Source organism: Aquarana catesbeiana, linkage group LG07 (assembly GCF_042186555.1).
Source record: "Aquarana catesbeiana isolate 2022-GZ linkage group LG07, ASM4218655v1, whole genome shotgun sequence".
Lineage (NCBI taxonomy): Eukaryota > Metazoa > Chordata > Amphibia > Anura > Ranidae > Aquarana > Aquarana catesbeiana.
The window spans coordinates 166,471,509-166,485,592 of NC_133330.1; the positions used below are offsets into that span (position 1 = coordinate 166,471,509).

The window sequence follows — 14,084 nt, forward strand, 5'->3', positions numbered from 1 at the left end:
ACAGCCTCCAAGGAAGGCTGCAGGGAAGGCTGCAGAAAAGCGTGGAGGGAAGGCTGCAAGGATGACATGAAAGTGATGGCCTAGGTTCAGTCTGGTCTGACAAGACGCAGGCTGTTGTAGTAACACAGCCTGGGGACATATATGTCATCTGCTGCTGTTCCTGATCTCTGGGAGTCCTGGACCAGATTGTGCTCCCTATTATATGGACTTTTCAGGCTACCAATTTTTATTTGATTTATTTATTTTATTTACAAAGAGTTGAAGTGTGCCCTGGGGTACAAGGGCTTCGCAAACTCAAGCAGTTTCTCCAGTGTCATTGCCTTCCTCTTTATTTTGTTAGGAGCCACAATAAATGGAGATTTTTTTTTATATGAAAATATTTGCCTATGTGTTTTTATTCAAAAAGGACAGTTTGTTTGTGAGTAGGCAGGTACATTTTAAAAATACAATGTCAAATTAACAAGGGACGCCAACCAACCTCCTTGAGCTTTAAAAATACAAGATAATAATGTTGTTGTGGAAACTTGACACACACAAAAAAATAAATTATGGAGATCACTAGAAAAAAATATAAAAGTAATCAAAAAAAATCTTGATTAAAAAAAAAATAAAAAAAGATGACTATAAAAAAATAATTCTAAACATTATTATGGAGATCTGGCTTTAAAAACAAAAAAGATTATTCAGGAGATCACAAGAAATAAGTTTGTCAGAACTGTGTGAATATCAGCAGCAAAACAAATTCATTCTTCTAGCATTATAAAGAACAAAAGAATGTGCTGCATTAAAAGATCCAAAAATTTACAGCATGACGAATGTGCTATCTCCATTACGAACGCTAGTTTTACCAGACCGAGCGCTTCCGTCTCGAACATGATTTTGAGCATGCGTGATTTTTGCGCATCCGAATTGCATACAGACGAACGCATTTTTGGATAGGAACTTTTTCCGACTGAAAAATAGAGAACCTGCTCTCAATCTTTTGCTGCCTGGAATTCCGCCAGCAAAAGTCCGATGGAGCATACACATGGTCGCATTTTCTGACCAAAAGCTCTCATTGCTCGTGTGTACGTGGTATTAGCCCCAGCCTGCTTCTTCACCAGAGCCCCTGATGGTGGGGATGGACTTGCAGCAAGCTTGAACCAGGTACACCCTGCTGATGACGCAGAGACCACTCGCGTGTGACCAGTACAAGCAGCAGACTAAAGGAAATCCAGAAGGCAAGCCAAGGTCAGGGCGGGCAACGAACAAGCACAGATGGTAAATTAAGCCAGGGCCAGTACACGGGTAGTCAGACACAGTATAGACAAGAGGTACGCAAACAGGAGCTCAGAGAATTATGAAGTTGCTCAGGCAATGTGGGTTACACTGAGCATGTCTTATATAGACAAGCAAACTAGGAGGCGGGCCAGGAAGTGATGGAAGGGAAGGAAATAAAAGTCCACAGAATAGCAGACGACATCTATAGGTGAGCACAGCCAAACCACAAAAAAAGGAAAGGAATCAGGTTAGAGAAACACTGCAGCAAGGAGTTAAGAGTACACAAGCAGGAAACGGCGGCCAACGTGTGACACACTGCATTTGAATTCCAGCACAGAGGGCAAAACACTGTATGCTAATGTATTATCAGAGGAGCCAAATAGGACAACTATCCACAGGTGTCATATATGTGATCTCAGGTAGTGGAGTGTGACCATGATCTAGGTTGTGCTTGCAAGGACCCCAACCCTCATCAGTAATACCGACAGGAAACACTTCACAATTACAGTAGCTATAATAATCAAGGATAAATCAAGAGGTAGGAGACTAAGTGCAAGTCCAACACTCCCACTCCAGCTAGTACATCACTCAATTCAGATTCAGATGAACACAATGAAAAGGCTCTACCCAGGTCATATGTAGATCAATGTAGCCCAATTGAAGATGCATTCAAACAGCCATAGCGCTTATTGCAAATCCAGATAGCATTAGTGGGACAAAAAGCTGTATAAATCAGTAATACTTATCAGTCCATGGCAAAATCCCCATGAGGCATAAGTGGCCCAGCTGACAAACAACCTGCATCCTAGTGGGACTCTCTTCTGGTCATTGAGTTTGCTGGAGTTCTATTGCTTTATAATACACTTTCATACATGGGCAGGGCCAGATTAAGAGCGTCATGGGCCTGGTGCTGGGGATTTTAGTGGGCCTTTTTTGGGAATAAAAAAATGAAAACAGAAACAATTTGTTAAAATAAATTAATTGTTAAAAAATTAAAATTAAATAGAGAGGGGGGTAGGGGCGGGTGAGAGAGAGGGGGGTGAGGGAGAGAGGAGGGTGATTAAGAGAGGGGGTGAAAGATGGGGGGTGGGACAAGGGGGATAGAGAGGGTGCCTCTGGGTATCTTAAGTAGAGTAGTCATGTGGCATGCTACAGCGAACTGTGGGTGGATCCACAATGAGGTAAGAATGGGAGGGACTTAAATGGGCATGGTTATACAAAACAAAAGCCTTCTTGTACTCATAAAATATGATGACATTGAAAGACAGAGTCTCAGAGAGATACTGTATAAACTGAAAATAGAGAGCTAGCACTTTGTCTGAGCCAACCTTTAGGTAGAACTTCATTAAAATAGTCAGGGACTCCTTAACAACCAGCAACTGTTGAGATAATGAATACTTTGGTGAGAAGTATGTAATATGCAATATACTGCACTATATGTACACGAGTGTGTAATGTACAATATAGTGTATATAGTGCAGTAGTTTGTAATGTACAATATACACAGTGTATATACAGTATTGCAGGAGTGTGCAATGCACAATATAGTTTTGTCACGATCAGGCATCAGGCTTGAAGACCAGTTGCTATAGCAGTTGCAGGACTACCGCCGACCAGCAGGATAGGTACACAGGCAGTCACCCTGGCAGATGACACAGGCTCACCTGAGGTGCGGAGTCTAAGTACTAAGTGTTCACCAGAGCTCCTGAGATAGATTTAGCTGCGTGCTAGTACCAGGTTGCGGTCCTCAGGTTTGCCCCACAAGAGTGGGGTCCCCTTACAAAGGCACCTTGTCCCAATGTTGATGGGGACAAGGGCCTCTTCCCAACAACCTTGGATGGTGGCTGTGGGGATATGCGGGCAGGGGGCTTAGTGGAATCTGGAAGATCCCCCTGGATCCCGGTCCCCCCCATGTGAATGAGTTGGGGGTACATTGTACCCTTATTCATTCACCAAAAAAGTGTCAAAAATAAAGACAGGAGGCAGTTTTTGATAATTGTTAAAAACAAAAAAATAAAAAAAAATGATGAAGATCCATCATCATGGTGCCCACCAAATTGCCAGACCCAAAGAAAAAAAATGCTCTGCCCACAATGAAGGCTAACCTCCGAATGCCTGCTCCGCCAGTTCTTAAATAGGTAAGCATGCACCAGTGACATCACAAGGGGACGGTGCCACCAGGTGAGTTCATCAGGTGACCCCGCCCCTTACCTATTTAAGAACTGTCAAACGGCAGAGCAGGCATTCGGTGGTTAGCCATCGCCACGGGTGGTGTCGTGTTTGATGATGGATCTACATTGGGGACATTTTTTTTTAATAAAGAAATTGTCAAAAACAGCCTCCTGTCTTTATTTATTTTTTGAAACTTTATTTGGTGAATGAGTATGGGAACAATGTACCCCATACTCATACACATAGGAAGGGGGCCGAGATCTGAGGCCCCCTTGTTAACCACTTCAGCCCCGGAAGGATTTACCCCCTTCCTGACCAGAGCGTTTTTTGCAATTCGGCACTGCGTCACTTTAACTGACAATTGCGCGGTCGTACGACGTGGCTCCCAAACAAAATTGACGTCCTTTTTTTCCCACAAATAGAGCTTTCTTTTGGTGGTATTTGATCGCCTCTGCGATTTTTATTTTTTGCGCTATACACAAAATAAGAGCGACAATTTTGAAAAAAAACGCATTATTTTTTACATTTTGCTATAATAAATATCCCCCAAAAATATATAAAAAAAACATTTTTTTTCTTCAGTTTAGGCCGATCGTATTCTTCTACATATTTTTGGTTAAAAAAAATCGCAATAAGCGTTTATTAATTGGTTTGCGCAAACGTTATAGTGTTTACTAAATAGGGGATAGCTTTATGGCATTTTTATTAATAAATTTTTTTTTACTAGTAATGGCGGCGATCAGCGATTTTTATTGTGACTGAGACGTTTTGCGGACATGTCGGACATTTTTGACACATTTTTGGGACCATTGTCATTTATACAGCGATCAGTGCGATTAAAAATGCACTGATTACTGTGTAAATGACACTGGCAGTGAAGGGGTTAACCACTAGGGGGCGGGGAGGGGTTAAGTGTGTCCTAGGGAGTGATTACTAACTGTAGGGGGATGGGCTGTGTGGGTGACGTCACTGATCTCTGCTCCGATGACAGGGAGCAGAGATCGAGTGACACTTGTCACTAGGCAGAACGGGGAGATGCTGTTTACAACGGCATCTCCCCGTTCATCCGCTCCGTGAGGCGATCGCGGGTATCCCCGCGGCGATCGAGTCCGCGGGACCCGCGACCCGACTCACGGAGCTGCCGGCCGGCGCGCGCACGCACGGGCACGGCGGGAAATTCAAATGGACGTACAGGTACGCCCATTTGCCCAGCCGTGCCGCTCTACCGACGTACATCGGCGTGCGCCAGTCGGCAAGCGGTTAAAGGGGGCTTCCAGATTCTGATAAGCCTCCTGCCCACAGACCCCACCAACCACTGCCCAGGGTTGTTGGGAAGAGACCCTTGTCCCCATGGGGACTAGGTGCATTGGGGTGGGGGGGCAAAACTCCCTGCCCCAAAGTACCCCCCATTTTAGGGGCACATGGCCTGGTATGGGTCAGGAGGACGGCACTCTCTCATCCCCCCCTTTCCTAACCTGCCGGGCTGCATGCTCAGATAAGAGTCTGGTATGGATTTTGGGGGGGGACCCTGCGCTGTTTCAAAAAAAAAATAGTTGTGTGGTTCCCCTTAAAATCAATACCAGACCTGAAGGACCTGGCATGGATTGGGGGGGACCCTCACACAATTTTTTTTCACTTTTTTCTATTGTCTGCAATGTTTATTTTTCATTCAGCTGCCAGCGGGGAAGCCAATTGACAGCTGATGTCTTATCTGTTGTTAAGGACGCAGCGACCAGCTTCCCTGCCCACTCCTTAACAACCAGCTATGCACTATGCAGCGTGCAGTGCATTGTGTGGCGCAAACATCTCGCTGAGCGTCCCTCAAATTCAGGTGTTCGACAAACAGGAGAACTGGCGATGTTTGGGCTGAGCGTTTGCTCTGCTTGAACTTTTCGCCCAACTCTATCCTGCACTATGTACGCTAAATTGTGCATTGCACACTCCTGCACTATAAATGGGGGCTTAAAGGAGAGTGTTTTTTGTTCTTCTTCATCACAGTCAAATCTTAGTACCCATTAACATTAATGTTAAGAACCTTCACCAGCACCAGAGCTGGATTTAAATGTGGACCAAAGGAATCAAGAAAAGCATTTTACAGGTATCTATATCACAGGCAGAAGATAAAGCATGAATATTGATTACGAATGGGTCAGAATTGCTAGTAAAATGTATAACAAGCCTGTGATTAAATATTTCAAAAACTTGGTTAATGGCCTGGCCGGCAAGGCCATTCAATTATACCATTAACTTCTTTTACATTATAATCAATTTTGAGTGCTATACCAATGCATTGTCTCACCTGGTGAGGTAAATTGCAAAAGATGTTTAATAAACATAAATACAAAGATTATGCATCCAATTTGGGGTATTTCTCTGGAAATATGAGATAGAAAATGATAAATGGATAAACTTGTTTATCAAATAACACCAGCTTGGCATTTGGTATAAATGTTTACACTTTCCGACTTATTCTTAAAAGCATTTTAAAAAACTTTCAAATTTTGTACACATTGTGTTAACTTTTTTATGATTGCATGTACTTTAACAGATTTGAAGATATTTTATTTAGTGGATGTTTACCAGGTAGCCTGGTAGTTTATTCAGTACCTTGAAAAATGCTGTTGAGAAAACATGAAAATCAATCCAAAAAAAGCGATTACTCTGAGCAAACTAGATTAGCTTCCTCTCCTGACCATATTTTTCTTTTAACCTAAAGCCAGAATTTATTTACTTACACAACTCTTTTTTTCTTTGTGTATTAATGCTTAACTTCTAGAATATGTTCTCATACAGATATTTACTCTCTTCTAGATCCAACTCTCAAAATAGATGACAGCCATACCCGCCTTCTGATCGGTTGCTTAGTTGCAATTATTTTAATTCTGGTAGCCATTATTGTCATAATCTTATGGAGACAGTTCTGGCAAAAGATGTTGGAAAAGGTTAGCTCATAAACATAATATATCTTTATCTCATTCTCACGTATCATTATTTTTATATCAATGTTACCAAATAATTTATGATAATGTTGATCTTAGCTAATGTACTGAATGCATGGCTTCACAAAATATAATTGATCAACTTACTGAATTGTTTATGCTGTAATAATAGGTTTGTTGGTGGGCCTGGAAAAACAGACTGTAAACGTATTCACATTGTAAAATGTGACTTCAACAATGCATGAATTTTGGCAGCCTGATCATTGATTGGTTGGGCCATGCATATGGCTAACACTAACAGTTTGGTCTTAAGGCACCCTAACAAATTTCTAGATTGTACAAGAAAAGGTTGCATGATTAATGTCATTGCATATTTAGATATCCATTCCTCCTGAACTATGTAAGTTAGGCAAATCAGACACATGTAAACTGCTGCCAAATTAGGATTAAAATCTATTGTGTCTGATAATCTGTGTATGGCCACTTCAACTGCTTACACTGACAGACATATTAGATGGTGATATGGCTAATGTCTTTTTGTATCAGAGAGCTGTTATTTTTATCCAGTGGAAATAAGCATGATTGAAAAACCTTGGATATTATTTTTTGTGTATTATTTTATTTTTGAGTTTTAAATGGAAATTGCTTGGAAAGTTGCTTGCTCTGCTGGCCTTGGTGAACTTTTATCTCTTTTCCTAGGCATCAAGACGAATGTTGGATGAAGAGCTGACTGTCAGTCTCTCAATTCCAAGTGATTTCAATACCTACAATACAAATCGAAGACATGAATCTGTGTCAGCTAGTGAACAAGAATCTAATTCCACTTATGACAGGATATTTCCTCTCAGTGCAGACTATAAGGAACTCACAGCACAAGCAGTTGTAGAGGAAGAAGCTGGTAAGGAGAGCTTGTTTAGTGCATACTTTTAAAGCAGGGCTGTATGAACTAAATTAAACTATTTTGTTAAAGATCTTCAATATGAATATCAAGCAAATAAAACTGGCTGTAATGTAGTCAGTGGTGTATTTAGGTTTTGTTCTGCCCTAGGCCTGACTAAACTTGTGCACTTTTTTGTGTTGGAGGCGAGAGGAGGCTGTTTTTTTTCGTGAGCGGGAGGGGGCAGGTTTTGTGCTGCCCCCCTTCACAGTGCCGCCCTAGGCCTTGTCGGCCCAGGCCAAGATACAGCGTTGAATGTAGCACTAATCATCTTAATTATTTATTAGGAAAATTGTGTAATTACTCAAATGTTTCTTGCTATGAAATTATGGATAGCTCCTGCCCACTTATTAAAACTGCAGAATCAGAGTTTACAATAGGAGTATCTACTGCAATGCTAAAGTGACAAAGAAAGCGAAGAGTGGCAGTAAGGAAGCCCTTAACCATTTGCCGCCCGCCCATGTCAAATGACGGAGGAACGGTTTGGCTCTCGCTCTGGGTGGATGTCATATGATGGCGCACCCGAAGGAGGGCGCATGGCGATCGCGGCCGCGCCATGTAGCTAGGACACGGCACGACCCCGATCTTTGTAAAGAGCTGCTGATGCAGTTTTTTAACCATGTGATTGGCTGTGTCCAATCTCAGCCAGTCACATGAAAATACAGGAAGTGCCGGTAATCGTCTCTCATCGCCTCACACTTACAGAGTGCGTGACAAGGAGAGCCGATCAGCGGCACCTCCTCGCAGGGGACAACAAGACATGTAATCAGGGCACTGATCATCAGTGCCCTGATTACACTAAAGCGCCACCAGTGCCAACAATCAATGCCCACCAGTGCCAGCAATCAGTGCCAACAAGTGCCACCAATCAGTGCCCATTAGTGATGCCAGTCAGTGCTGGCTTCCAGTGCCCATCAGTGCCGCCCATTAGTGCTGCCCATCAGTGCCACCCACCAATGCCCATCAGTGTTACCCATCAGTGCCCATCAGTGCCGCCTATCCATGCCACCTATCAGTGCTGCCTATCAGTGCCCATCAATGCCACATATCAATGCCACCCATCAGTGCTGCCTATCAGTGCTCATCAGAGCCACATATCAGTGCCACCTATCAGTACCCATAAGTGCGGCATATTGGTGTCTCCTCAGCAGTGCCACCTAATCAGTGCCCATAGGTGCTGTCTCAGTGCCCATAAGGGCCAGCTCATCAGTGCCCATCAGTGCAGCCTATCAGTGCCCATATGTGTAACCTCATCAGTGCACATCAGTGAAGGAGAAAAATTACTTATTTACAAAATTTACTGACAGAAACTAAGAAAAACTTTCAAAATTTTCAGTCTTTTTTTTTGTAAAAAATAAAAAAAACAGCAGTGATTAAATATCACCAAAAGAAAGCTCTATTTGTGTGAAAAAAAAATGATAAAAAATGTCACATGGTTACAGTGTAGAATGACCGCGCAATTGTCATTCAAAGTGTGACAGTGCTGAAAGCTGAAAAATGGCCTGGGAAGGAAGGGGGTGAAAGTGCCCTGTATTGATATACCTTCATATAAGCACATCACGTTACAACAGAACGCAGTAGTGATGTGGAAGTCAGCAGAAGGAACTAGTGAGAGTTGCAGGAGCAGAAGAAAATAAACAGGATGGATGGATCCAGAAACTAGTGAGGAAGGAACTAGTGAGACTTGCAGGAGCACAAGAGATTGACATTCCTGTGTATGTTGGTTTCCAGGGAATTAAAAGGAATGATTTCTTATGAATGGATCAGTGTTTGATGGCACTACAGGTGAGTAATTGCACTTTTCTTTTACAGGTATAGCTTTGGGAACCTCAGTATTGAGATAGACTTGCTTTAATACCATTTATGTGTGAACACTAGGGATGAGCCGAACACCCCCTGGTTCGGTTCGCATTCAGAACCTGCGAACGGAACGAAAGATCGCGCGAACTTTAGAACCCCATTAAAGTCTATGGGACTCGAACGTTCAAAATCAAAAGTGCTAATTTTAAAGGCTAATTTGCATGGTATTGTCCTAAAAGAGGTTTGGGGACCCGGGTCCTGCCCCAGGGGACATGTATCAATGCAAAAAAAAGTTTTAAAAACGGCCGTTTTTTCGGGAGCAGTGATTTTAATGATGCTTAAAGTGAAAAAAAAAAAGTGAAATATTCCTTTAAATATCCTACCCGGGGGGTGTCTATAGTATGCCTGTAAAGTGGCACGTGTTTCCCGTGCTTAGAACAGTCCCTGCACAAAATGACATTTGTAAAGGAATAAAAGTCATTTAAAACTGCTTGCGGCTTTAATGTAATGTCGGGTCCCGGCTATATGGATGAAAATCAGTGAGACAAACGGCATGGGTACCCCCCACCCCCCAGTCAATTACCAGGCTCTTTGGGTCTTGTATAGATATTAAGGGGAACCCTGCACCCAAATTAAAAAAAGGAAAGGCGTGGGGCCCCCAGGCCCTATTTACTCTGAACAGCAATATACAGGCGGTGCAAACAAGACAGGGACTGTAGGTTTGTTGTTAAGTAGAATCTGTTTGTAATTTTGAACTGGTACATTTTTAAAGTGTAGCTCCAGCCAAAAAATCAATTTTTAAGCTTTTTGGAAAACATGGGGAAGGGTTATCACCCCTGTAACATTTGGGTTTGCTGTCTGTGCACCTCTTCAGAAGATTTCACCTCACTTTCTGTCCCAATGACAAATGTTTTTTTTTTTAAATTTGGGGGTTTTAGTGAAACAAGGATTGGTGATAAAGCATCAGTGAAGAGGAGACACGTTTTTCCCATATTAACTCTTACAGGAGAGAATTTCCCTTCCTAGGGGTAGATTTCATCTCACTTCCTGTTGTCTCCTTCCGTTTGCAAGTAGGAGTCGTTTGTAAGTTGGATGTTTGAAAGTAGGGGCCTGCCCTATATACTTTAAACTAGAAAAATTACTGCGCTATCCCAAAAGAACAATAAATGGTGTGAGAAAATAGCTGCAACTACAAATGTGAGACACATCCACTTAATAAACCAAAAAAACTGAAAATAGCTGCGCTGCAATTTGTGAGATGAAACATAAGTAAAGAAAGCTCCCATAGCGTTGATAAAACGTATGGGAGCTTTCTTTACTTAAGTTTCCATGGGGAACGAGTGTACATCCATCGTTTAGAAGATTCCTGTCAAGGAGGCTTATGTGGGATCTGTTCAGAGCTTAGACCTGAGGCTGGGGTAGACAGCCACACGCCCGCATGATCTCCTAACAAGAGATCAAAGGAGTCGGTAAGGGGCAGTTTATTTAAAGGTGGAGGAACCTTTCTGTCACCACACATTTCCGGGGGATAAAGTCGCATGTCACACACCGTTTGGATGACTGTTTTCCTCTCCTATGCAAAGATTACTTTATTTAAATTAACTTTTCATTTTCATTTCATGCACTTTGCAATTGGACTGTATATGTTCATTGATTCTATTGGTCAATTTTTTGAATCATGAGGACAATCAAACTGTCGTTTTACTGTGGGCTCACTATATATGGATGTATAATTTGTATATAATAAGGTGATCACATTATCTTATTTTTGATTCCTGCCCTATATACTCTGCAGAAATTGGGGCCTTAGGTGTTGGTGTTGCCACAACACTGTAAGCCCTCACAGTTACTCTTGGTGGGCGCAGGAACAGGCCCTGCTGTGAAATATTAGATCAAGAATTGTAATTACATGCCATTGTTGAACAGTGGTAGAAAAATTGAGCCTTTGGTGGTGGTGGTGGTGGTGCTGGTGCCACAACACTGTAAGTCCTCACAGTTACTCTTGGTGGGCGCTGGAATGGGCCCTGCTGTGAAATATTATATCAAGAATTGTAATTACATGCACCTGTTAAACAGGGGCAGAAAGATTGGGCCTTTGATGGTGGTGGTGTTGCCACAACACTGTAAGCCCTCACAGTTACTCTTGGTGGGCGCAGGAATGGGCCCTGCTATGAAATATTAGATCAAGAATTGTAATTACAGAAAAATTGGGCCTTAGGCACTGGTGCCACAACACTGCAACCCCTCACAGATGCTATAGTTGGAGCGCAGGAATGAGCCCTGCTGCAAAGTATTGCATCAAAAATTGTAATTATACGCCCCTGTTAAACAGGGGCTGAAAAATTGGGCCTTGGGCACTGGTGCTGGTGCCACAACACTGCGACCCCTCACAGATACTCTAGATGGAGCGCAGGAATGAGCCCTGCTGCAAAGCATTGCATCAAAAATTGTAATTACACGCCCCTGTTAAACAAGGACAGAAAAATTGCCACAACACTGAAACCCCTCACAGATGCTATAGTTGGAGCGCAGGAATGAGCCCTGCTGCAAAGTATTGCATCAAAAAATTGTAATTACACGCCCCTGTTAAACAGGGGCAGAAAAATTGGGCCTTGCCAACTGGTGGCGGTGCCCAGAACCAAAAATGTTCTTACAAGCTATTGGCATGAAAATTGAGGAGGAAGAGGATTGTAACTCAGCATAACAGGATAGTCACTCAGCATCAGCATAGGCAGTCTTGAAGGGATCTCACATTAAAAAAAAAAAAAATCAATCGGTTACATCAGCATCAGGTGCTTGGTAGCTGGTGATCCAAGATTGATTCATTTTTATGAAGGTCAGCCGATCGACCGATTCGGTGGACAGGCGCACCCTGTGATCGGTTACAAGGCCTCCAGCAGCACTGAATGTGTGTTCCGAAAGAACGCTGGATGCAAGACAGGCCAGTAGCTCAATTGCATACTGTGCAAGCTCTGGCCAGTGATCCATCCTCAAAACCCAGTAACTCAGAGGATTTTCAGTGGGAAAGGTGTCCAAGTCTGATCTTACCGCTAGGTAATCCTGCACCATGTGAATCAGACGCTGGCGATGGTTGCTGGAACCGATCAAGCCTTGGGGCTGCGGACTAAAAAATTGTCTGAACGCATCGGTCAGACGGCCAACTTCTCCACCGCTCCTTCTGTGACTGACCGAAGCCTCAGCAACGTTGTCCAGGAGGACCAGGAAATTGTAACCTCCCAGGCTCTGGAAACGCGCTGCACAAACCTTTCTGCAAGGCCTCCCGAAGATGTTTCATCCTCTGCTCCCTTTGCGACGGCACGATAAGGTCCACAACCTTACCCTTGTAACGTGGATCAAGAAGGGTTGCCAGCCAATAATCATCCCTCCCCTTGATACCACGAATACGAGGATCCTTCTGTAGGCTTTGCAGGATCAGGGAGGCCATGCAGCGTAGGTTTGCTAAGGCATTCGGTCCAGAGTCCTCTGGATCACTAAGGATGACATGATCCGCAGCCACCTCCTCCCAGCCATGTACAAGTCCATGGGTTTCTTCGGACTGTAAATGATCCCTTGAAGACTGCTGCTGATGCTGAGTGCCAGGCTCCGGCTCCATGCTGACACAATACTCCTCCTCGTCTTCTTCCTGTGTGATCGGCGGGCACGCAGGAACACTGTCTGGATAAAGGGAGTCTTGAGTGATAAGGAAGTCCTCCTCTTCCTCCCTGTTCTGCCTCAAGTGCCCTGTCCATTATTCCACGCAGTGTGTGCTCCAACAGGTGGACAAGAGGGACAGTGTCACTGATACATGCACTGTCACTGCTCACCATCCTCGTGACCTCCTCAAATGGTGACAGGACAGTGCATGCATCCCTGATCATAGCCCACTGGCGTGGGGTAAAAAAACCAAGGTCCCCTGACCCTGTCCTGATGCCATAGTCGCATAGGTACTCATTGATGGCCCTCTGCTGCGTGTGTAGCCGCTGCAGCATGGCCAATGTTGAGTTCCACCTGGTGGGCATGTCACAGATTAGGCGGTTCTTAGGCAGGTTAAATTCCTTTTGGAGGTCAGCCAGCCGAGCATTGGCATTATATGACCTGCGGAAATGCACACAGACTTTCCTGGCCTGCCTCAGGACATCCTGTAAGCCTGGGTACCTGCCCAAGAACCGCTGCACCATCAAGTTAAGAACGCGAGCCAAACAGGGCACATGGGTCAGTTGTCCCTGTCGGAGGGCGGAGAGGAGGTTAGTGCCATTGTCACAAACCACCATACCTACCTTAAGCTAAGACAAAAAAGTTAAGACAAATCAGGGCAGGAAGAGGCCATGGAGGAAGAAGAAGAGGAGGGGGTGGAGGAGAGAGGTGTGGCAGAATCACCACTAGTAGAATTTTGGAGGCGTGGTGGCGGAACAACCTCCAACACTACTGCACCCTGTCCTGCATCCTTCCCAGCTGCCAGAAGAGTCACCCAGTGCGCGGTGAAAGATAGGTAACGTCCCTGTCCATGCCTGCTGGACCATGAGTCAGTAATATGCACCTTACCGCTGACCGCCCTGTCCAGCGAGGCCAAGACATTGCCTTCCACATGCCGGTAGAGAGCCGGAATTGCCTTCCGTGAGAAAAAGTGGCGTTTGGGAACCTTCCACTGAGGAACCGCACACTCCACAAACTCACGGAAGGGGGCAGAGTCTACCAACTGAAAAGGCAGCAGTTAAAGTGCTAGCAATTTAGCCAAGCTAGCATTCAACCGCTGGGCATGTGGATGGCTGGGAGCGAACTTCTTTCAGCGGTACAGCAGCTGGGGCAGGGAAATTTGCCTGGTACAATCTGACATTGGTGTACCGATAGCAGATTGCCCGCAAGTACTTGGCTGTGACACACCTAATTCTACACCTTCATTCCTCTCAGTGCAGGTTTCAGAGAGGACTGAAGGTATAGTGGGGTTGGAGATCCCAGCTGATGAGGTGCAAGGAGAG

General features: G+C 44.2%; 1 protein-coding gene across 2 annotated transcripts in view; it reads left to right on the plus strand.

The window, feature by feature from the left end:
• The window catches only part of DDR2 (discoidin domain receptor tyrosine kinase 2), a 388,089-nt gene that overhangs the window by 334,690 nt on the left and 39,315 nt on the right, over nt 1-14,084 (plus strand). For both annotated transcript variants that reach the window (XM_073592847.1, XM_073592848.1), the window contains 2 exons: nt 6,244-6,374; nt 7,071-7,269. In XM_073592847.1, the coding sequence (XP_073448948.1) occupies nt 6,244-6,374; nt 7,071-7,269 (330 nt within the window). The remainder of the gene's footprint in view (nt 1-6,243; nt 6,375-7,070; nt 7,270-14,084) is intronic.